General features: G+C 49.5%; 1 protein-coding gene across 5 annotated transcripts in view; it reads right to left on the minus strand.

The window, feature by feature from the left end:
* Positions 1 to 2,057: 2,057 nt before the first annotated feature.
* The window catches only part of BCL11B (BCL11 transcription factor B), a 93,030-nt gene continuing 72,596 nt past the window's right edge, over positions 2,058 to 22,491 (minus strand). For all 5 annotated transcript variants that reach the window (XM_077123499.1, XM_077123498.1, XM_077123496.1 and 2 more), the window contains one exon: positions 2,058 to 9,698. In XM_077123499.1, coding sequence (XP_076979614.1) covers positions 7,678 to 9,698 — 2,021 coding nt within the window. In that variant the 3' untranslated portion in view covers positions 2,058 to 7,677. The remainder of the gene's footprint in view (positions 9,699 to 22,491) is intronic.

A 22,491-nucleotide genomic window follows, 5' to 3' on the forward strand; every position in this document is an offset into this window, starting at 1 on the left:
CCATTCTGCCCACTAAATCGTAGACCCCTAGCTTCCCACCGGAGTCTATGGTATAGGATATGCCTTTGATAAACATCTATTAAATGAGCAAACATGTAGATGAGTAGATGGATGGATGGATGGATGGATGGATGGATGGATGGATGGATGGATGGATGGATGGATGGATGGATGGATACGTGAATGGGCAGATGGATGGCTGGATGACTGGCTGGGTGTGCTATATTTTAGGGTTTGGGAGAGATCACAGCCAACTCTAGGATTTTGTTTCCCCATAGCTTGACCATGCATTTCCTACTTCTCTGCATTTGTCCAAATCATATCCTCAGTAACACATACCATTTCTTCCTCACCTGTCCCCATTTGCCTGATGAATTCTTTACTCATCTTTCCAGGAGCAGCACAATTTTCCTAATCCTCCCTCTCTCTCTCCATCTCTCACTACCCAGATAAGTCTCCCATTTCACGTGTTTCTCTCATTGAACAGGGAGCTCCTTGAGGGCAAAGACAAGGCTGGAGTCATTCCAGTGTGCCCAGGCCTGACATCTACTTCAGTCTATGCTTTGGGAATTAAACTGAATTGTGAATCCAACCTGCTATGTCTTCCTCAGAGTGTCCTAGACAGGCTGTAACCAGAATGCTATACAATCGTTTTGAAGACTTCACAGGGCAGAAAATTAAAGACTAAGGCTTCTAATGCACACAAGAAAGTCAGAATTTTCATCCTCCCTGGCTTGAAAGTTGTATGAACTTAGGTATTTCTGCAACGTTAACATTAAAAAAAAAAAAGTTCTATTCATAGAGTTTTATCTCTGAAGCCAAAAGGGATTTTTTTTCTCGTTTTAATTGCTGGACCTACAGCTCAAGAGTAAGAATGTACAGCAGCCTGCTTGGACTCACTGAACTGTAGTCGGGGCCCCTTGGAAACGTGAAGACCCTGTGACTTGCAAGGAATGTGAAAACTAGAAGTCACAACTAGCAATGACATGGGGTTTTCTGCCCTTTAAGAACCTATTCCCACCCAGATTTTCATGATCTAAACAAGGAACATTTCCGATGTTAACATCCCCTTCAAATTTTATTACTCTTTACACACACAACAATCTCATCAGGGTTCAACTATTTTAAGGTAGAATGGGTCTTTCCACACCACTGTAACTCTCCATTTTACAGATGGGGAAACTGAGGCTCAGAAAGGGTAAGGCACTAACTGAAGGTCAGAGCTAGTGACCAACCAAGCAACAGTGAAAACTCAGTTGAGCCTTTCCTTCACCCCAATGGTAATCTCCAAATGTAGACTTCTTAGAAAGGCTGAGGATAGGGACAGGCTGTGTGTGGATGCAATTTCTAGACTCAGTCTAGGAGTTCACTCACCAACCCTAAAATGGAGAATCTCCCCAAGATGATTACATCTCTGTATGTTCAAATCACAAAATAACTGAGCCTTTTAGTTTTGCTATTTGTACAGCTTTCTGTGTGGGGAAGAAACAAAAAGCTTCAAACACCTGTGTTTTAAAGCCAGTTGGAGGACTTGGAGCCCAGAATTGATGGGGAAAAAGGGAGTTTCCTCTCTGGGAATACTAATTCCTTAAGAAAGCAGAAGGGCAGGTCTTCCAGATGGTTCCAACTTCATTTCTGGTGCCGGATTTCAAACCCCACTTCTTTTGCTCCACTGATTAGCCGTGGCCTTGGGAGAACGGTGACTGATGATAAGGGAACATAGAGGAACATGCTGCCTTTTTTTCTCATGGCGTCTCTGTGGGCAAAATCAACAAAACACCTTAGCAAATGTCGCTTAATGTTTTCATCTTTGCAAGATTCTCAGGCTTCCTGGCTTTGTACCTGGTCCATGATTCGTGCCCAATGAGAAGTTGTGTAAAAAGGGGGTTTAATGCAACATTCTTTGTCCTTTTAAGACTGGGAAATGCAGGAAGAGAGTGGTCAGGGACCCAGTGGGTCCTTGATCCCTTTTCCCTCAAGGGAGAGCCCTGACCCTCACTCACATGAATAAATACACAAGTTACTTTGTGCTTCAACAGCAGAGACCCAAGAGAACACTGCCCGCTTTCACCCTCATCCTGTCGGCTGCTCTGGCCCCGTCACCAGAGTCAAGCTAACCTAGGAGACTATTCCATTTTGCTGCTTCTTCTGGATCTGTGAGCTCATCCCCCAAAGAAAGCATCCTCCAATGTTAACACCTAGTGTCCTGTGTGATTTTGTTAAAAATCATGAGTGGTCAGAGAGGCTACCTTCCAATAACCTCATTCTATAGGTGGGAAAACAGGGCACCTGTCTGAGAGCACTTGTGGCAGGGCCTCCCTGTCTTGACTCAAGTCTCAGAATTCCCAGCCACGGGTTTTATCTTCTAAACCACTTGTTCTGAAACTTGGCTGCATATGAGAATCACTCGAGCCACTTTCAAAATCCCTGAGGCCTGGGTCCAACTTCCCAAAGTTCAGATGGAAATGGTCTAGGATGGAGCCCGGACACTGGGATCTTGAATATCTCCCAGGTGCTTCCTACATGCAACCTGGCCAAAGAGCCACTGTTTCACATCACCCTGTACCACAGAGACAAATAGAACTATTGGTCCCTCATGCCATAATTTCCTCTCCTCCCAGATATGGGCTGAAGGGTTTGGGTGAGGAGGAAAATGGCACAAGACCCTCAACTCATCCTTGGAAATAAGCTGTCCACCTCCCGCCTTTAGAAGACACAGAAAAGGACAAGGTTTGGAGATCAAGTTAAATGTCCAATTTATTTTTATAACTTGAAACCAGAACAAACTTGGTTTTGAACAAGCATACAAATGAAATGGCAGACACATGCTAAACTCAACATCGTGACATTAAGGGTAAAAAAGAGGCCCAAAAATCTTGTACAGAGAATAAAAGGAACAATAAATATTTTACTAAGCCATATTGAAATGACCTCCTGTCATCTCAACACTTTATCGATAATAAAAAAAAAAGTGCCCGTTTCTTAAACAGAGCACAAATACCAAGCAATAATAAATAGTTCCAAACTTGTATTAAAAGACAAAACCTCCAAGTAAACAACAAAAGCTCATACAATAAGTAATAGAAAAGGTAATAAAAATATTTTGCCTTGCCAGTACAAATGCAAACAACTTAAATGAACATAACTCTGCTTTGCAGGGCTGAGATACAAAGAGCACCAAAATCACGGGGCTGCCTGCATGGGATAAAGCCTTCCACTGACTCTTAGGACCGGGACGAAAGGCTGATTTCCTTACTTTTCACGTTTCGCTTAGAGCAATTCAGACTCCTTATCTCCCCAAGAAAGACCCTCTAGTGGCAAGTGGCAGATTCCAATTTGGGGCAACTTTGCATAAAGTCATGGCAGTGTGGAAAGTGGCCTGAGATTGGCCGGGTCACTGATGCTTGGAACCTCTCTCAACTGGGTCATCAGCTTCGAGGTGTTTGTATTTTTTTTTATTTTAACATGAAAGGGAGGCAAAATTCTCTTTCCTCTGCAGTCGACAGAGACACAATCCTTGTGCTTTAGGATGGCTTAGTCCTGGCCTTCTGGTGACTCTAAGCCATTAACGGCTGCTGGTGGGAGCTGGCTAGCTCTTGTCACTACAGGGTGGCCTTGGAGAGCCCCTGTGCCCTGCCTGGCAGTGCCATGGGAACTGGCGGCTCCTGGTCTCCAGGTCAAGGCAGTAGGAAACAAAGTCTCAGCTTTCTCCCCATTCTCTCCCCCCTTCGTTTAACTTTGCAAAGGTAAGTGGCAAGGAGCAAAGAGCATATTAAACAGAAAAGTTCCCAGAAGAGAGATTTCTGCATTTGGTAAAAAATAGCCCAAATGGATGCTTGGTTATACTTTCATAACCTGAACTAATGGTTTCTTACAATTCCTGAAATTAAAAAAAAAAATGGCTTCCTGATACAGGTATTTTTTTTTTAATGGATTATCCCCTCATCCAAAAAACCACCACTATTATCTTAAAGCTACTTGGTTGGCTTCACATACACACAAAAAGGTTTGGGGGGAGGTGATGGGAGAGGGAGAAAGAAAAAAAACTAAGTCAAAATGAAAAGAGGGAATAAAGGACCAACAAAGAGGCTGGAGTATGGAGAGAAAATGCACAGGAAGGAAAGAGAGAGAGAAATGGAAAGGCACCGAATTTCATCCCAGGCCCTCGGCGTTCAGAAACTGATGGAATGTAGGTTTTGGAGAGGAAACAGCAAAGCAGGTAAGAAAGACAACAGGCCAGCACTCTCCATGGAACGAAGGGTCCTGGTTGTGAGGGGTGAGGAACCTGGCTCCAGCTTCCCCTTCCTGAAATCCAATTGGCACCGGTCTCACCAGCAGATCGCTCCACCCAGGCCGAGCTGATGTGCCAGCTCCTCTGATTACATTTTTCAAATGTTGTTTCAATGACTAGAGAAACCTCAGTTTGTGTTCCTTTCTGCTGCTAAGGGTGGGAGAGGTTGGTGGCGGTGGCAGTGGCGACCAGAGAGGTGATGGCAGAGAAGGAAGATGCTCTCGGGCTCTCTCCTCTCCATCTTACACCTTACAGGTGGACTCTTAGAGAAAGGGAGCACTCTGTGGACAGTTACCCACATCTTTTCAAAAACTGATTTTCCACTTGACACAAATAGAGAATTTCCCACCTGGTCTGCTGTGGCCACACCAGGGGGCCTTGATGCAAGTTTCGGGGCATTCAGAGAGAAGCCCTACACGAACAGTTCTTTGTGTAAGCCAATTCCGACAAAAATATATACAACTAAAATGAGTTGTGAACCAAAGTATTTAACTACTTCCTTTTGTTTCTTTTCCTCGAAGGTTGTCAAACAACCCTTTTGCTCCTGTACAATAGGATTTAACATACAAATTTTTTTTTGCAATATTTTATCCTGCCAAATTAAAAAAATATATTATGGCAGCCTGTTTGTTTTTGTTTTTTTTTTTCTTTTTATTTCCAAATTCACTAACAAAAAGGTACATTAAATCCCTTTAAAAGGACAAGCGTACAGTTAAAAAATTACAAGCTCCAGTAAAAATACAGCAAGTGCCTACATCATATGAACCAACCAATATATCCATTCCAGAGGGAGGTGGGAAGAGAAAAATAAGTACAGGTCAGAAATGTGATTTTTTTTCTGCAAAGCAATAACAATATTAAGCACTTTTTTTCTACATACTTTTTCTACATGGTGTAGCAATCCCCTTTTAATCCCCAAATACAAGTTTCTATACATTTTTTTGAAATAAAAATTCAACACCCAAGGCAGAAAAAAATTTACTAAAACTCCGACTTTACAGTTACTGTGACAAGAACAAATTTATAGACCCACCATTTAAATTTTACTGCAACATTTTCAAGGAAAAGAAAAGGGCTTTTTTTTTTTCTTGTTTTGTAAAATGCCCAGGCATTCTCGATTATTACAAATACTGGTCCACTTTTACAGTAATCAAGAAATTTTAATATATATAATATATACTAAAACCCCGTCACCAAAAGAAAACAATGTACACGCAGCCACTGTGGCATTTTTGTATAACCTATTAAGCAAACTCTGAAAAAAAATGATCGCTCCAACACATATACACACAATTTTTTTTACCCTTGTATGTATCCAATACTGTAAACGTATTTTTAAGACAGAGTGCACTAAATTTAACTTTAGAAAAAATTAGCCGTTGTTCCTGAATTGTTTTGTTTTTTTCATTCAACAATATCAACGTGTAACTTGTGTCACTTGAGTTTTAATTCAGCAGTAAATCACCTCCACTCCATAACTAAGCAGCGTTGTCCCAAAATCAAAAGGGGCAATTCAGCTAATGGATGTCCAAAGTTGTGCTGGGTTTATTTCTTCCTGTGATTGGGTCATATGGCATTTTCAAGTCCTCTATCTTCAATCGGGATTTATTTTATTTATTTATTATTTATTTATTTAAAGTAAATGTGGCTTTGCTCGTTTGTTTCTAAAGAATGTACTTTTCTTGTTTTACTTTTTTAAAAAGTCTTTTCATTTAAAAAAAAAGTTTTGCATTTGTCTCAAGAGACTCAAATAGGAAGATCAGTTTTCAAGGCACTCACGTCAAATTGAATGGCAGTAGCAAAACTGTCCAATAAATGATTATTTTGTTTTGTTCTTTATAGTGCCAGCGTCGTGAATGCCACGCTTTAGCAACACTGACACTCAATCTCAGCGGTCCCTTAAGTTTAACCCACGTCTGGGCCAAAGAGAAGAATATGCTGCAATTTCTTGTTTAGAAGCCATTTAATTCAAATGCAAACAAAAGGTTTAAAGTGCGGGTCAACAGAATTCAAATGTCTAATCTTAACAGTCCCATGTTTGGTACCTTCCAACCTAATGGGATTTAAAAAAAAAAAAAAGGGAAGTAGTTAGTGCTGGGCACTTCCAGATGGAACTCTTCCCCTGCTTTTCTGTAAAAGGGAGCAAAAATTCATAAGGTTTCCCCCCTTTCCCCTACAATGTCATCAGTGTGCATTAAATGGGAGAACTCTTAACTTCCTCAATTCATCATCAGGGCATTTGTCTGCTTGAGATAGGGCCAATTATCCCTCCTAGCAATATACAACTTGGGATTTATGCGGGTGGGGTGATAAAAAAAAAGAGAGAGAGAGAGAGCAAGCAAGAGAAAAGCTGTCAAAGCCAGAAGAAGCCTGAAATACCACTGGTTTCTTCCTTTCTGTGTTACTCCTTTACCCACAAAGAGTATATACCCTCATCCCGTTTTATTTACCTAATCTACAGCACATAACAAGGACAGCTTCCAGGGGCACAGCCACCATTCCAAGAAAAGGACAGTATCTGCTGGCAATGCACAACTTTGGAATGTTCCTGGGCCACTGGTGGGACAGCCCTAGAAAGTTCCCTGCTTCTCTGGGGTTGCTGCCCTGCAGGGTGCACCGTCCACCCCCACTCAAAGAGTCAGTCTTATGACGTGAAGCTTGCCATCACACAGAAAAGGCATCAGGACGTCACCACTGCTACATCTCCATTCCAGTTCTGAAACAAAGTGCTACAACTTTAAAGATTGTGATCCGCCGTGCGCCGCATCCCCTCCCCCGCGGAAAAACGCAAGCCACTTTACGTTTCAGGACAAAAGAAAAAAAGGGAGGAAAAAGGGTTCAACGACTTTAAAAGTCAGTTAAGTGTTGGCTTCTTCACAAGAAATTACACATGCTTAGCTTAAATTTCAAAAAAGCAGCGCCCCGCCCCACCCCCAAATTATAATTTAAAAAGATATGCTTCCCCTCTACATTGCAAGTTATCTCAGGCTACTACTGGGTTGGAAAAAGAAAAAGAAGAACAGTGGAGAAGGGATGGCTCCCCAACAAAATCTTTCAAAGGAATTCAAACCGAAAGAATAATAAAAAGTACCTGCACATGCCCCCAAAAAATTACAAAACCCAATAAATACAGAAATTATTGCACAGTTAAAAGGCTCCACAATTTTTACTGCCTTAATCAACCCTCGGGGTCTCCATAGGACGTGGCGGACACAGGTCAGGACGGAGTGCCGCCTCCCCTGGGCCCCGGGGCCACGCGGGGTGGTAAGCGGCGGTGACACGGAGGCAAGTCAGGTCAGCATTCTCTCGCTTGGCAACGGTTCCACTGTACAGGTGCGGGGCGCCCGGACCCGCGCCAGCCCGGCGATGGCCGTGGCGGCGGCGCCTTAGCTCCTCTCGGCCTGCTCGATTTTGACGTCGTTAGTCAGCAAGTGCTCGCCGTGCCACTTTTTCATGTGTTTCTCCAGGGTGCTGTAGACGCTGAAGGGCATCTGGCAGATGTCGCAGCGGTACACCTCCTTGCCGATCTGCCCGTGCGTCTTCATGTGGCGCGTGAGCTTGCTGCTCTGCGCACACGCGTAGTTGCACAGCTCGCACTTGTAAGGCCGCTCGCCGGTGTGGCTACGCCGGTGCACTGTCAGGTTGCTGCAGTTCTTGAACACCTTGCCGCAGTACTCGCACGTGTCGCTGCGCCGGCCCTCCTTGGAGCTGGGCCGCCCGGGACCGGGGCCACCCAGGTGCGGCGTGCTGCCCCCGCTGGCCGTGCCGCTGCGCCCCGACAACCCGCCGTCCAGCAGGTCCCCCGGCGGCGTGGAGAAGCGCAGGCTGCCGTTCTCGGACGAGTGCTCGGACGATGTGGCGAAGGGCGACTGGCGCGCGTCCGTGAAGCCCAGGAAGGGGTCCTTCATGAAGTGCCGCGACGCCGCGTAGCCCACGAGCCACTGCGAGTACACGTTCTCGGACGGGATGAGCGCGGCGGGCGGCAGCTCCAGGTCCTTCTCCACCTTGATGCGCTTCGCCGCGCTGTTGAGGCCGGGACTGGGCAGTGGCGCCGGCTTGCGCGGGAAGAGGCCCGGGAAGGGCTCGGCGCCCGGCGCGAAACCTCCGCGCCCGTTGACCGCTCCGCCCGCGCCCGCGTCTCCGCAGCCGCCCGCGTCGTCCTCGTCGCCCGCGTCGCCGCCCGCGCGCTTCAGGAAGGCGCCGCGCTTGGGCTTGTCGGCCAGCAGCTCGCCATAGGGCGGCAGTGCGCCCAGGCCCACATTTTCCATGACCTTGCCCAGCACCAACGCCTTCTCGTCGGCCAGCACCTTGGCCGCTCCGGCCCCGACGCCGCCCACGCCGCCGCCGTTCTCGCGGTTGCGGCTCAGCTCCGAGTCCATGCTGAAGCTCGACTCCGGCCGGCTCTCGTTCTCCAGCAGCAGCTCCTCCTCCTCTTCCTCCTCCTCCTCGTCTTCCTCCTCGGGCTCGTGGCCCAGCGACGGGTCGCTCTCGTGGCGGAAGTCGCCGTCGGCCGCCTTGAGGCCCTCGGCGGCCAGCTCGCTGGTGCCGGGTTCCGGGGAGCTGGCGGCCGAGAGGCCGTCGTCGGAGCGGCCGGCCAACGAGCCGGCCTTGTGCATGTGCGTCTTCATGTGGCGCTTGAGCTTGCTCGCCTGCGAGCACGCGTGGTCGCACAGCTGGCACTTGTAGGGCTTCTCGCCCGTGTGGCTGCGCCGGTGCACGATGAGATTGCTCTGGAACTTGAAGGTCTTGCCGCAGAACTCGCACGACTTGCTCTTGGCCGGCGGCTGAGGGGGCGGCGTGCCGCCGGGGGGCATGGGCGGCAGCGGCGGCGTGCTCAGGAACGGGGATTTGGGGCTGGGCTGGAAGGGGTTCAGGAGCCGGTGCATAGGGTTGCCGCGGCCGGGCGACACGGGCGGCGGCGTGGAGCTGTTGCCCGCCAGCTCGCGGAGCCTCCGCGAGAAGTCCATGGTGGGCGAGTCGATGGCCATGGGGTTCAGGCGCATGACTCGGTCAAAGGCACTGGGGTGCTGGGCGACGAGCCCCATCTCCTCGGCACTGAGGCGGTGCGGGTCCAGGTGGTGGCGCGGCGGCGGGCTGAAGAGCGGCGGTGTGCCCGGCAGGCGGCCCTCGCCGAAACCCGGGTGCTCCCTCAGGAGGGGGCCTGTCATGCGCAGCAGGTTAAAGGGGTTGCTGTCGCCCAGGAAATTCATGAGCGGGGACTGGGCCACGGCCTCGGGCCCGAGCGGCGGCGGGATGGTGAGCCGCGGCGTGAGCGAGCTGCTGGCCGGACCGGGCTCCAGGTAGATGCGGAAGCCGTGCGTGTTCTGCGCGTGCTGCAGCAGGAACCACGCGCTGGTGAAGGGCTGCTTGCATGTTGTGCAAATGTAGCTGGAAGGCTCATCTTTACCTGGGGAGACACACGGACAGAAAGGCAGAGAGAGAGAGAGAGAGAGAGAGAGTGAGACGCGCGGCACGGGGGCGGCGGGCACCGCGGGGCCACTGGCCTGGAGGGGAGCTGCCAGGGAACCACGCGTGGCCAAGACTTCCTCCCCTAAGGAAAGGGCGTCCTTACCCTCATTCGCTCAGGGGCTAAGTGAGATGCTTTTATGAGAATGCCCCATTCCACAGGAGATATTCTATAGGCAGTGGACCCTTCGCCTTGGAAGACAATCGGGGCAAATGTCATCCACAGGAGGCTCTCTTCCCACATCTTGCTCATTCTGGGTGTGGGTGGGGATAAGGATGCTTAGCAGTGTCCCTGGCCTTTACCCACCCCCAACCCGCAAGTCATGACAATCAAAAATGTCTCCAAATACGACCAACTGTCCCGCGCGGGGCAAAATCGCCTCCAGTTGAGAACCACTGATATAGTCAATATTTGAGTCAAGGAAGTTCTATAGAAACACAACATCAAATAATTGCTTGCAAACATTTTTGTTTTTTCCTTTAAGAGAAATGGCTATGACACCTGGACCAGGTTTGGAACTTTAGTTAGAGGAAATTCTTGTGTATCAAACACCAGAATCCACGTGCAAAACACTGTAAACTGTCCATGTAGATGCATGGGATGAGAAGAAAACTAAGTGCTTCTTGCCAGTGTTCTCACGCAAACCCCTAATCACGATGTGGAATTCAGCTTCCACAAAACTGCCTGGGGGCGGGGGGGGGGGGGCATGCTTCTAAATGAGTATTCCCATGCATTTTGCCAAAGTACTAAGCAAAGGCAAAAACGTCATATCTTGATGGGACAGTCAGGATGAACTGCAGCAAAAAGTGACTTGTTAGGAATGGGCTCTTGGGGACGTGTGTAGCAAACTGGAATGGACCCTCGGTTGTCCTGGGCCTGGATGGCACTGTCTGCCCATCAGTAGGCACTTACAAAATGGAAGCTGAGCGCTTCATCCAGGACCTGTCATTTGGCTGCCCTCCTCGACCTGCGAGTGAAATTCATTGCTTCCCGTCTGAAGCTCTCATAATGCTTTACATGAAAAAGACAGGTATGGACAGGTCCTGTCTTCTATCATCACATTCACTAGCCCGGGAAGAAGTTAAAAGGAATCCCATCCCAGACATGGTCCAAAACATCACAGTCACAATCTTGAAAAGCCCTTTTGTTTTCAAGCTTTCCCGTACCTGCAAGATTTTCACACTGACAAAGTCCAGTAGCCACAAGCTCCCTGGCAAAGCTAAATGAGCGACTTAATTACCCTATCTAGTATCAGTAAGGTGATGTGGGGGGTGGAGAGAACAATCCCCATTTCAGCCTCTCCGCTGATTTAAGGACTTCTGAAATCCTGGCAGGGAGTGCTTTTGTTTTCCACCCAGGAATATGTTTCGGGAGGCTGCACCCTTAGTGGTCGGTGTTTATAGGCACATAAACTGTCTTTTAAAACCAAGTGACTCAGGAACCAAATGCCCTGCATTTAGTGCAAGGGCCTGAGTCTTGCATGTTGGCCTCTGTCCTGAGTTCAACTTGACAACTTCCAAAGGGCTGAGACCTCCCCTCCCAGAGTCAGAGCAATGCATGCCTTGTCACAAAAGGGCTTCACGCTGCCAAAAGGGGCGGGCTGCCCATCGCCTATCAGGCCACAGGACCAGCAGTGAAAACAAGACATGTTTTCCGAGCCTGGTATTCTACAAGGATTTTTTCTATCTCGTCTCTTTAGTGCGTGTGTCTAATGGCGAGGGGACAGTGAGGAGGGTAGGAGGACAGGAAGAAGAGTTTTGAAGTTTAGCCTTATCTAGCTCAAGGGAGAACTTCTGAGGCTGTTTTCTTTCTTTAGGAGGTCTGGGTGATTTCCTTCTCCTAGGATTTCTGGATAATTCTATTCTCAGCAGTTGTGGAAGCAACGAGGTGTCACCCATGTGCTGGCCTCCCCTTCTGGACACCACTCAGCCAACGACCTCTTTGGAGGTGGATGGAAGGATGCTCCATCTTCTCTTAGCTTATTAGTTAATGTAGTTGGGGAAGAGAATGTGTCACCTCAGAGAGCCTCACACCACAGCTGGCCAGAAGCCATCTTTCGTCTTCTCCTCATATCCCTTTTTGGAGCAAGGCAGAATAAATAAGTCATAAATAAGAAGATAAAAGTTCCTCTCTGACACAGAAGCTAATCACACGAATGAAGTGCCACGTCCTACAAGGTCACAGATCTTCAAATTAAAGCACATTTCTGTACCCTTCACCTCTGCTTCAGCCACTCTTAATTAATCAATTTATGGTGCACAGCTGCCCTGGGTCTTCAGGTTTTTAAGTCAGACCCTTCCCCCAATCTTCTTTGCCTCCTCTTCATTTTCTCTAGTATCCCCAAAGCCCTTCCTGTTTCTTATTTTGACTGCCACACATATTCTAGAAGGTTCTCTTGCTGGTGAGGAACGGCTATATTAGAAGAAAATGCAGAATTCCTAGGTGGGCTGGGAATGAGGGCTGCTCTACAACAACTGAAATGGCTGATGAAAAAATTGTTTTAAAAACTCAAAATGGCAGCTGCCGGGAAGCGTGTAACTACACGCTCTGAAGAGCTCAGATGTTTCCACTTCTCGTTTAAAAAAAAAAGAGAGAGACTCTTCTAAAACTTTCACTTGGAGCAGCGTAGGGAGGAAGTTACCTGCCCATAACTCACTATGAGGTAGGGAAGAGCTATGTTTATTCATCAAGTCAGACTTCGAGGCCACTTGTCACGACAGGGCTGGTGTAGGCACTTTCTTCTCCAGAGTCTCTGAACTGCTTTAGTTCGAAGACTTCTGTCTGCACCATGGAAAGAGTCACTGCAGGTGACGACGGCCTCCCCAGGATCTGACAGCTTCCGGTGTTTTCTCAAATCTCCCAGCCCTCAGAGGCCCTCCCTAGACAACTCTCCTTCCAACTTCCCCACCACCACCTTCTTTCTTTCTTCTTTTTTTTTTTTAATAAAATGTTCATTTCCATATTATCACTTCATGGTTATCTCTTGCCTAGAAGTAGCCCTGAGCACTGAGGCTGCTCACTTTTAAGAACTGGACCACGTCAGAAAGGCTTTGAAGAGACACTCGGAACATTCTTCCAGTCTAAAGCACACTCAATATTTTAAACATGCGCCACACGGTTGTGGACGGCTCATCTTTAAAGACAGCGTAAGACCCCGGTGAGAGGGCTGCTGCTGACTTGGGGCTGGCCGCTCTCCTTCCCAGGCCCAGACGTCGCCTCGCCATCCCCCGCTGCTCCCACTCAGAGCCTTTGAGAACAGGCCGCGTGCCCCGAGCTGAGCTGGCAGCTCGACCCCAGCACGAGGCGATGGCACTGCCACTGGCACAGACAGGATGCACCTTGCACCACACATCTCCCAGCAGCGGAGGCTCCCACTGACAGGTGGATGTCAGGATTGTGTGGAAGTGATTTACCCAACAACATGAAACCTGGCCTACCCACCTGGAAACATCAGCGGAATTTGGCTTGCTAAATCACACTTGGCGACGCAGAACCCAGGGACCGTGTCTTTCCTTGCTTGCTTCTTTCTTTCTTAGACATATTTAGTATCAACTGGCGGAAACCCAAACAGGATCTTCTTTGCTCTACGGGCTCTAAAGAGAGCCCCCTGACATCTTTGTCAAGTGGGAAACACTTCCCGCCGTATCTCAGCTGGGGAAAGCCCTGGGTGGCCATGTTTGGTTCAAGTCTCTGCTCTGCTGATGCTTGTTCCACAATGCAGTCAACCTCCCTGAGTCTCGATTTCCTCATCAGGAGAGCCGGGAATAATACATCTGCCTCACAAGAGGCCAGATGGACGGAATAAGGTCCTGTACTGGACAGACCCTGTAAATCGTATCTCACCATTCAGATGTTATGGCTGGGTTTTGTGGGTTCTGTTTTTATGATCCTTCCTGGTACCTGGCAGTGATGTTTCAGGGATGCTTCTCAGCGTAGCTCTGGTGGTAATAAAACCCTGGAGGAATTTAAATGCAGCCTGCCTAACCCATCAGACCTTCCAGGGAAGTAAAATTTGCAAACATTAAAGAAACATCATTTTTTGTTGGGTTTTTTTTTTCAATTGTGATGCTCAGGCACCAACAGGCAGCTGGGATTCACGATGAAATGCTACCCTCACCCTCTGCCATCACGTTTTTTTAATGAGCATTTGAATAATTGTCCCTCCTTATTACGCTAGTTATTCTAAAATACAATTAAAGGTATCAGGGATGTTCAATAAAATGCTCCTTTAATTGAATTATCATTAAATTGAAAGGCCATAATGGGGGCACCAGCTTAATAGCTCTCCTCTTAAGGCCAAGTGATAACCAAATGGAAGGGCATTTCCACCAGCTCGAGGCAGCACAGCAGGGAGACCCCAACTCCCGACTCAGGCCGAGCCTGAGGTGACGTCTTGTGGGTTCTGTCCTCTTCCAGATATTAGAGGCACAAATGAGAGTCCTCACCTTCGGATGCCAAAGTAAATGTGTCTTGACTTTTCGTGCCACTTTACAGTTTGCAAAGCCCTTTACAGCTGGTTAGGCATTTTCCTGTACATTCGCTCATTTCATCAGAGGGAGGCCAGGTAACAATGGTATCCCCATTGGCACATGACAAAACTGAAGCTCGGAAAAGCAAAGCCGCACATCCGGAAAGGGGCACGGCCATGCTTTTCCGCGGGCTTCCTGACCCCCAAGCTGGGGCCCCTCGCCTGATCCCAGCAGCCGCCTTGGCACACAGCAGCAGCTGAGAGATTTATTGTTCTCTTTAAACTTGTCAGGGCCTGCCTCGCAATGAACACGGCCAAGAAAGAGGTTCTCATGCCACCCTGTGTGTGCCCTCCCAGCCAAGGGCACTCATTATTACCATGTGATGGGACCCAGTCACGCCCACCACCAGCCTTGCTCTTGGAGCAGTGAGGAGACGTTTCTGAAGGGGTGAGTCTACAGGAGACGGCATGCTGCTCAGGACCTGGGGAGGGGCCACAGAGTGCCCAAGACAGCTGGACCCAGCTACAAAAGGCCATAGGTAACAGGCCCCTTCCCCTCTGTGGGCTTCAGGGTGCCAGCACCCACAGAGAGGGCTAGTCTCACTGGCCAATCCCTCAGACCTCTCCAAATCGATGATAGTGAGCAACGCTATCTCCACGATTCCAAAATGAAAACAATTATGCCATCAGCCCTTCTATTTGTAGATCCCCTCATTCATTTACAATTTATCTCCCCTTTCACAATCTCAAAAAGAACACGTCCATCAGTCACGGGAGGTCATCCCTGCATGTCCTGGATGCATTCTAGCAAACCAGAGCTCTTTCTTGAAGGGAAGGTAAAGCTAGAAGTAGTTGAAAACCATTATTCCATCTTGACCACAAGCCCACCCTGGCCTAAGAACAGATGCGCGCTCCTCCTGCCCTGCTCCCGGCACCAGCCCCCCAAGGCACCAACGGTCATCATCCCCACTTTACAGGTGAGGAAACTGAGGACTTTGGCTTTTTGCAAAGCCATACAGCTGGTGAGGGGCAGAGCCCTGCACCCATAAAAGCCAGAGTTCAAAACGTGGGCAGACCAGGGTTCCCAGAGCCAAGGGACCTGGGTAGAGGATGGGGAAAGATGAATGGGCCTCAGATTTTACCTGTGTGCCAGCCACGTGCTAACTAGAATGTGGAGAGGTGCTGCTCTGGGCCAGGAGTTCCATAACCCGCTGAGACCATGCAGAATGTCCCGTAGTAAGGATCAAATACAGTTTGTTTAGTGAAGTCTTTCAAACTGGGATGACGGTGGTAATAATAATTAATAACTGGTTTCATTGCTGACCATTGCAGAGCCTGCCTCAGCCTAGCAGGCGACACCCGGCCCCTCGGCCAGGGCCTGGGCAGGCATTGTTAATCGATTCCCACATGCTCCCTTGAAATCCTCTGGAATCCTTCCTCCATACTCCATCAGCACCTGTACTGTGCCTGTGAGAGCAGAAATCTCCCTTCTCCCTCTGGATTCCAGGACACCTTCCTGGTTAACCCGGATCACAAGAGACAGGACCCAGTAAAGCAGGCAGAACGACAGCATAACCTGCACAAAGAGTGGCCACCTTTGCTTTTCTTTCCTCCGTGGAACAAACAGGTGCTGGGCGCCCTCCACCTGCCAGGTATGCTGCTGGTCAACAGGGAAACAACTCACACTCCGGGGGGTAGAGGGAACACCAAATAATCCACTCAGTTATTCAAGAACATTACAAGTGCTGCCACAGAGAAGGTCAGGGCGCTAGGACAGAAGAATTCAAGGACCTGGCTAAATCAGGGGGGTGGGAGCCCGTCCGATGCTGGGCATCGTACCTATATCACCTCATTTCGTTCTCAGACCCCAGAGCATTTACAGAGGAAACAGACGAAGCTCATAAAACCTAAGTTGCCCAAGGCCACATAACTGACCCTGGAGTTTGACTTTAAATGTATGAAGACTTATTTAAATTTCTTTGATTTTATTTAGAGCTGGACAAGGCCCAAGTGGGTCTGGGCCACTGCTGTACCTCCAGCACCCACCCCAGTGACCAAAGCCCATTGTGCTAGAGAAATGGCAGTGGATGGTATTAAATGAGGCATCCAACGACTGGGGCCCTTTCTGCCAGCATCTGCCTGCGTTCTTTCCTGGGTCACTCGGGATCCCAGCAGCTTTGCCAATGCACTAGACTTAGCAGAGCGTCAGTTCCCTCCTCTACAGAGTGAAGACGATACATGCCTTTCTAGGCCTGTCGTGAGGACAAGGGCTGGCCACTTCCATATGCCCAGAATATGGCCACATAGGCAGAAGGCACCAGGGACATGGGAGGTGCCAGGCCCAGGGATGACACCGCAGAGCCGTGCTCTGCGCCCCATTGCCTTCCATCCCCTCTGTTTGTTTTCCCATGGCAGGGCGTCACTGAGGTCATCCATCGTCTCGTGGGCACAGGTCTGTGTGAACCCGTCCAGCTCCGCAGGGCACACTCGGCCCTCCACCCCGGGCCACCTCCAGGGCAGGGCTCAGCTCAGCACTCCCAACAAATGGCCTCTCTTCCCGGGCACGCCTGGCAGCGGCCCCACCCAGCCCCCCGCCCATGCTTCCTGCCTGCTGCATTCCAGCCACCCAGGCATGCCAGGATCCCAGGTGAATCAGGCAGAACCAAGACGCTCTGTCACTGCCATCGCCACTGCCCACCTCTAGGCTGCCCGCCACTGTCAGTGAGTGAGCCATATTCCCAAATCACAGAGCTACCCAAAACCTTCGGGTTTGGCCCATGGCTGTCCCCTGCACACACACACCCTCCTGGCCACAGTCCCTCCTGGTGTCTCTCTGGGCCGTGCACTTTCACACCTTCATGCTTCTACTGTTTTCTCTTCCTGGAACACCGCCTTTCCTTCCCTACTTGCAGAACTTCTTTTTAGATCCAGCCCAATATAAACCCCCACAGCACTCTCAAAGCATTTTGTTCAGACCTGCTTAACACCGATCACTATTGTCAACCTCTGTCCTTGACCTTGGTGTGTCCAGCTCGCATACAAGGACTTTGTCTGTCAGGAGGATGCTCACAGCACTTTGGAAACTGGATTTGAACCTAACTTTTAAAGGAAAAGGAAACCAAGGCTCAACCAAGCTCAGTGAGTGGCCTGAGCTCGTCTCTCTGACCCCAAGATTGTCCCATCCCACTGGGACTGCAAATTCTGCCAGTGTAGTGACTACAGTGTGCAGGCTGGCAGAGGGCCAGCTGGAGGCCACAAGGGCAGGAAATACCTAGGCCTTTCAGGGCAAGAGAACCTGGCTGCACTCCCCAGTATCTCACTAGCTCATCCTAATGGTGTCTGTGCAACAAAGCTAAACCTTGTGGCTTCATCTGCCCAGAGTCATCAGAGGCTGGCAGAAAAACATCTTTGAACCTGGGCCTACACCCTCACCATTGGCTCAGAGGAAACGTTCCCTCAACAAGGGAAGCACCCCTAGACAGCCAGGTTTGCACAAGAATGCAGATGACACTTGCTTCAGATGACAAAGGCACACTTAGGAAGGTCTGGAACACAAGGAAATCGAATCTTGTCCCAAATGCTCTAGGGACACACCTTTTTCATCCACCTTCCCATCTACCCACTCACACACCACGTACTCGGTGCGTGGGACCCCCCTGGGGGAATCATCTTGGCCCCTCCCCTCAAGGAGGCCCCAGGTAGGGCTCAGCGCTCCTGGGGAGTAGGCAAGCAAGAAAGCATGCATGGAGGTGACACCCAGGCCACTCAGAAGGAGACTGGACATGTCCAGCTAAAGGGGCAAAGAGCATAGCTTGAGCAAACTCAGGGTGCCAGGGATCCTGGGCTGCACAAGAGCAAGTGGTTCAGTTTGTTGCAGAAGGAGGCAGGCAAGGGGCAACGGGAGATGCAACTGGAGAGGCAAGTATCCAAGGAGCAGAATCCCACAGGGGGCTCTTCCCCTCGAGGCAGACCCTTGCCTGTTCTGCAGGATTTCGGTGCCAGGCTGCCCTCACCAACCCACCTTCACCATCCAAACCCAGGGCTAAACATGAAATATGAAGAAGATGCCCTGCTCTCAGGCACTCTTTTCCTTTCTCCTTAGAAAGCCAGGAAGATATCAGGACAATGTCCAAGCACAAGATCGATTCCTTTGCCCCTTCCTCATTCTACAAATGCATGTGACATCTGCTCTATGCTAGGCTCAGGATACAGAAATGAGCACCTGTCTCCACGGCGCCCACAGGCTGGAGCAAGAGGCCACACATACTAGTAAGGGTTTGAGCTACTAAGTACACTAGCTGTACCATGCAGCATGGGGTCCACAGTACAAAGTGACAGCCTGGGCAGATCAGGGAAGGCTTCTTAGGGGAGGAGGCCCTGGAGCAAGAATAAAAGACAGTTGTACAGAAGAGGGGGAGAAAGAACATGGTGGGAGGGTTCAAAAGAGGGGAAGAACTAAATTTGAGATCAGTCCAAGAAGACTCTGAGCACATGCTGAAATCCTCAGCTGGCTACAGATCAAATTCCATTGCTATAAACTCCATCACAGTAAAATCTTTCATATTAAAGAAAAAGAAGAATAAAAATTTCAAACCCATGCTCAAGGCCTACCCAACTCAAGAAGTGTTCAGTACAACAAAATCTCCATAAAACAAAAGGATGTAGGTGAACCCCTGGAGAGCTCTGCTTCAGACCAGACCCACCGTTTCCAAACTGTGAAACCACAAGGTACAAAGAAATGAAGCCATGGAGGTGGAAAACTCAAAGAGGGAGCTTAAAATTCTATCTATGAGGATCACCAGTTTATGAAGGTGATGGCTTTTTAATCAGCCTCTCAATCAGCAGCTCAGTTAAGTGAGCATGCCCTCTCATCTGAATCACCAGGCCTGTGAATCCACCTTCAGGAACGGGGAGGTCCAGGTGCACAGTGGGACAGAGAGATGCTAAAACTGAACGATAGCTGCAGACACTGTGCCCCAGACAGTCCCTAACAGACTACATCTCACCTTCCCTATTCCACGGTGAGGCAGCCGTGTGGCCTCAGATTTGAACATATCTATGATGTTTGTTAGTAAGATGGAAGAGTCAGAGAAAGGACACACGGAGATTCTGTATATGACAACCCATTTACAGCATTTGCGATAAACTACAGAGCACTGTTCAAGGTCCTCTTTGGAGTTTTCCCCGTTTGCACTCAAATCCACTGGAAATAAAATCAATCTTCACTGAAGGAGATGAAATGCATGATCAGATTCCCTTGAAACCCACCTTCTGTAGACTTCCCTGAAAAGGTCCTATTTCCAGTGGGTTTGGTGGGTTGGCAGATGAACTTATTTGGGGGGTTTTGTCCCACTCCTGCCCGCATAACCCTACCAAACAGAGTTGTCTAGAAGGAGTCCAGAACTCTAGGGACCAAAATTTAGCAGAAAACCCGAAGGGAAAGCATAGAGCAAACCGCCCTTATCATTTAAGGGAAAAATAAAGAGAAAATTAGGCAATAAACAAGGAAAGAAGACAAGGAGCTGGCTGCTTGCATGTGTACGTGTGTGTGAGCATGCCAGCACGTGCACACGTGATCTCACATGCATGTCCAAATGGAGCCATCTCCCAAGAGCAAGGGAGGCTCCTACCTTGGCTGGCACAGGAAGTGGCCCTTGGCCACAATTCATGGTTTCTTTCACAAATGGAAGCCTCCATCCTTCCTTTCCTTAAATCCACAAAAATCGCTACATTCCACCTCAACAAGCATTGTCAGGGCAGTAAATCTCGCTTTAATGGAACGTACGTTTAGCTCTGAGGAGCTCACTGACGTTATGGAGAGCCTCGACGCCGAGTTATATAGGTTAGCTAATGCAAAAGGGACCCATTACCAGCACACTGCCAACAAGTAGTAATATATGTATATTGTTCTGAGTGGCGTTATAGCAAAAGTGCCCGGGTCCGCAGGGATTGATAAAACACAAGAAAATAGCAGACATGCACTTGTAAATTTGTCTCATTTGTCTCTGAAGTTAAAGGTTATTCCCTTGTTCTGAATTTGTAATAAAAACATGCCGGTCCAAGGTTCGTGGGGAATGTTTGAATATTTAAATTGTGTATAATGATAAGCAATTATAGGCTAAAAACCGGACCTTAGGAACAGGAGAGTGCTGCCTGGACGGCCAAGGGTTTCCCACTGATGGTTCGTTTACCTTGAATGCCTCTGGCAAGCACTGTAACCCCAAAGGGCTTTGGGGGGCCATTACCAGACCTCCCCCCAACCTGCTAACCAAAGGTCAAGCCAAGCTGTTTGCCAGGATGGATGGTTTCCTTTGCCTTTTCCTTTCTTTATCTTTCCTTTTTAGTGTTGTTCTCTTAAATATGCACCATAAATTTCTCCAGCCGGGGACTGAGCTGGGTGACAGTCCCTCAAGGGTGACCCACTACATGCTCTCTTGCCCCAGCTAGTAGGTGCATCTCCGTTGCTATGGGAGACAAGGCACAGCAAGGGGAATTTCCTCTGCCCCCAGAAGGGGCGCCCTTCTCCTCAGCACTCTCCCCAGAGATGAGGGTAGGGGTAAGGCAGGCATGGAGACCCAGCTGTGCACCCCGCACCCCCCGGGCTGGAGCCGAGGTGCCCGCCTGGCCACGTCCGCCCGTCTGCTCAGGTTAACCAACTGCAGCGTTCGGAGTCACTCCAGCCAGCTTGTCACCAAGCACAAAAGTCATCAGCGAGTGAATGTTCTTTTCTGCACCACAATTAAGACGAATCAATACGATGTGCCACAAATGGTATTTTACTCTCAATAAGAACTCGAGCTGAGTTTATTCAGAATATTTTAGCGCTTCCCCGGGGGATTTGGGGCCGATGCAGATGGCAAATAAAGTACTCAGCCTAAGGCTACAGCACATTATGGTAATTCTAATGTCAGATGTACTTTAATATACAGCTCTATTTAATCACCCCATTATTTCACATTTCCATATGAAAAACCTGCGGCACTTCTGCAGCGCTTTGCCTCTGCAACACTGCCAGCGTCCCCGGCTCGCACGGCAGCCAGGGGAGATGGTCATTCCAGCCAGGCACGGATGGAATCACTGGCTCAAAGTGCTGGGGTGCCCGGATGCTCGGCCGATCTGCCCCGTGCAATTAGAAAACTGAGAGAATTCAGAGATGGGCCAGACACCTCAGGGGGTATCAGGGGAAAGATAAACCCAGCACCTCCACCCCCTCCCCACATACAGGTTCCTGCAACGATGCAGGGATGTGCACGAACACACACACAGGGTGAAGAGGAGGGAGAAACGAACGTCAAGGAGCAATTACACCCATGCTCCCAACACCATCCCCTCTCCCAACACCAATGTCTCCAGGCCCTGGCTGGGTGGCTCCAGGGCTGGATCAAGCCAGGACGTTGAGCCAATTGGTTCTCACAGTACCACCACCACCCCCCAACCCAGAGTGGGAACGCCAAGGGTCAGGAAGAAATGTCCAGTGGCCGTGGAGGCAGGGCTGGTGACAAAGGTGGCTGCAAGAAGGGTGGGGGAGATGGGGAGGGGCTGAGGAACTGCAGAGCAAAATCCTGAACCAAGAGCCCTCCGTCCAGGATGGTCCCTTTGCTTTGCACTGGAGACCTGAAGCCAAGAAGCCAAGCCTCAGGGAGGGGGGCATCCCACAGATTCCAAATGGCTCTAGCACCTCAAGGCTGGCTCGGCTGTCCAGCGGGCAGAAGTAAGCCAGGGGAAGCGTGGGTTCTGGCCAGGCCCAGGAAATCGCTTCCGCCTACCACATGCACACTGGCCACCAGGCGCTCCAAGGAGGCCCAGGGCCAAAGCCACTGACCACCCGATGCTAGATTTCTCACAAATGGGTCTGCCGAGGGCTTCAACCTATTGGGTGCCGCCATTAAGAGTAAAGCCTCAGGACACAGCTCTTGTCTACAGTTTCAGCCCCTCTGTATATCGCCAGCCTTTGAGCAGGCTAGGTCCAGTTCCTAACAGCGGGTGAAGTAATCTGGGAGTGAAGGACACAGAACAAGGGAGGAAGGAAACAGAAATGTCAATAAAGCTGAGAAAGTGCCAGAGTGCACTGTCCAAAACCTCCGGCAAAGTCCTTGAAATCATCCACTCGCCAATGAGACCAAGAACAAGCTAACTCTAGCAAAACTGTGTTACACACTCACCAGGGGAGTTTTTGCAGAATTGCTGCTTGGTTATCTACAGGTGCTGGCCTCTGACCTACCTGGGCATCTGACCTCCAGCAGCTATGACGGTGACAGACCACCA

Source organism: Tamandua tetradactyla, chromosome 12 (genome assembly GCF_023851605.1).
Source record: "Tamandua tetradactyla isolate mTamTet1 chromosome 12, mTamTet1.pri, whole genome shotgun sequence".
NCBI lineage: Eukaryota > Metazoa > Chordata > Mammalia > Pilosa > Myrmecophagidae > Tamandua > Tamandua tetradactyla.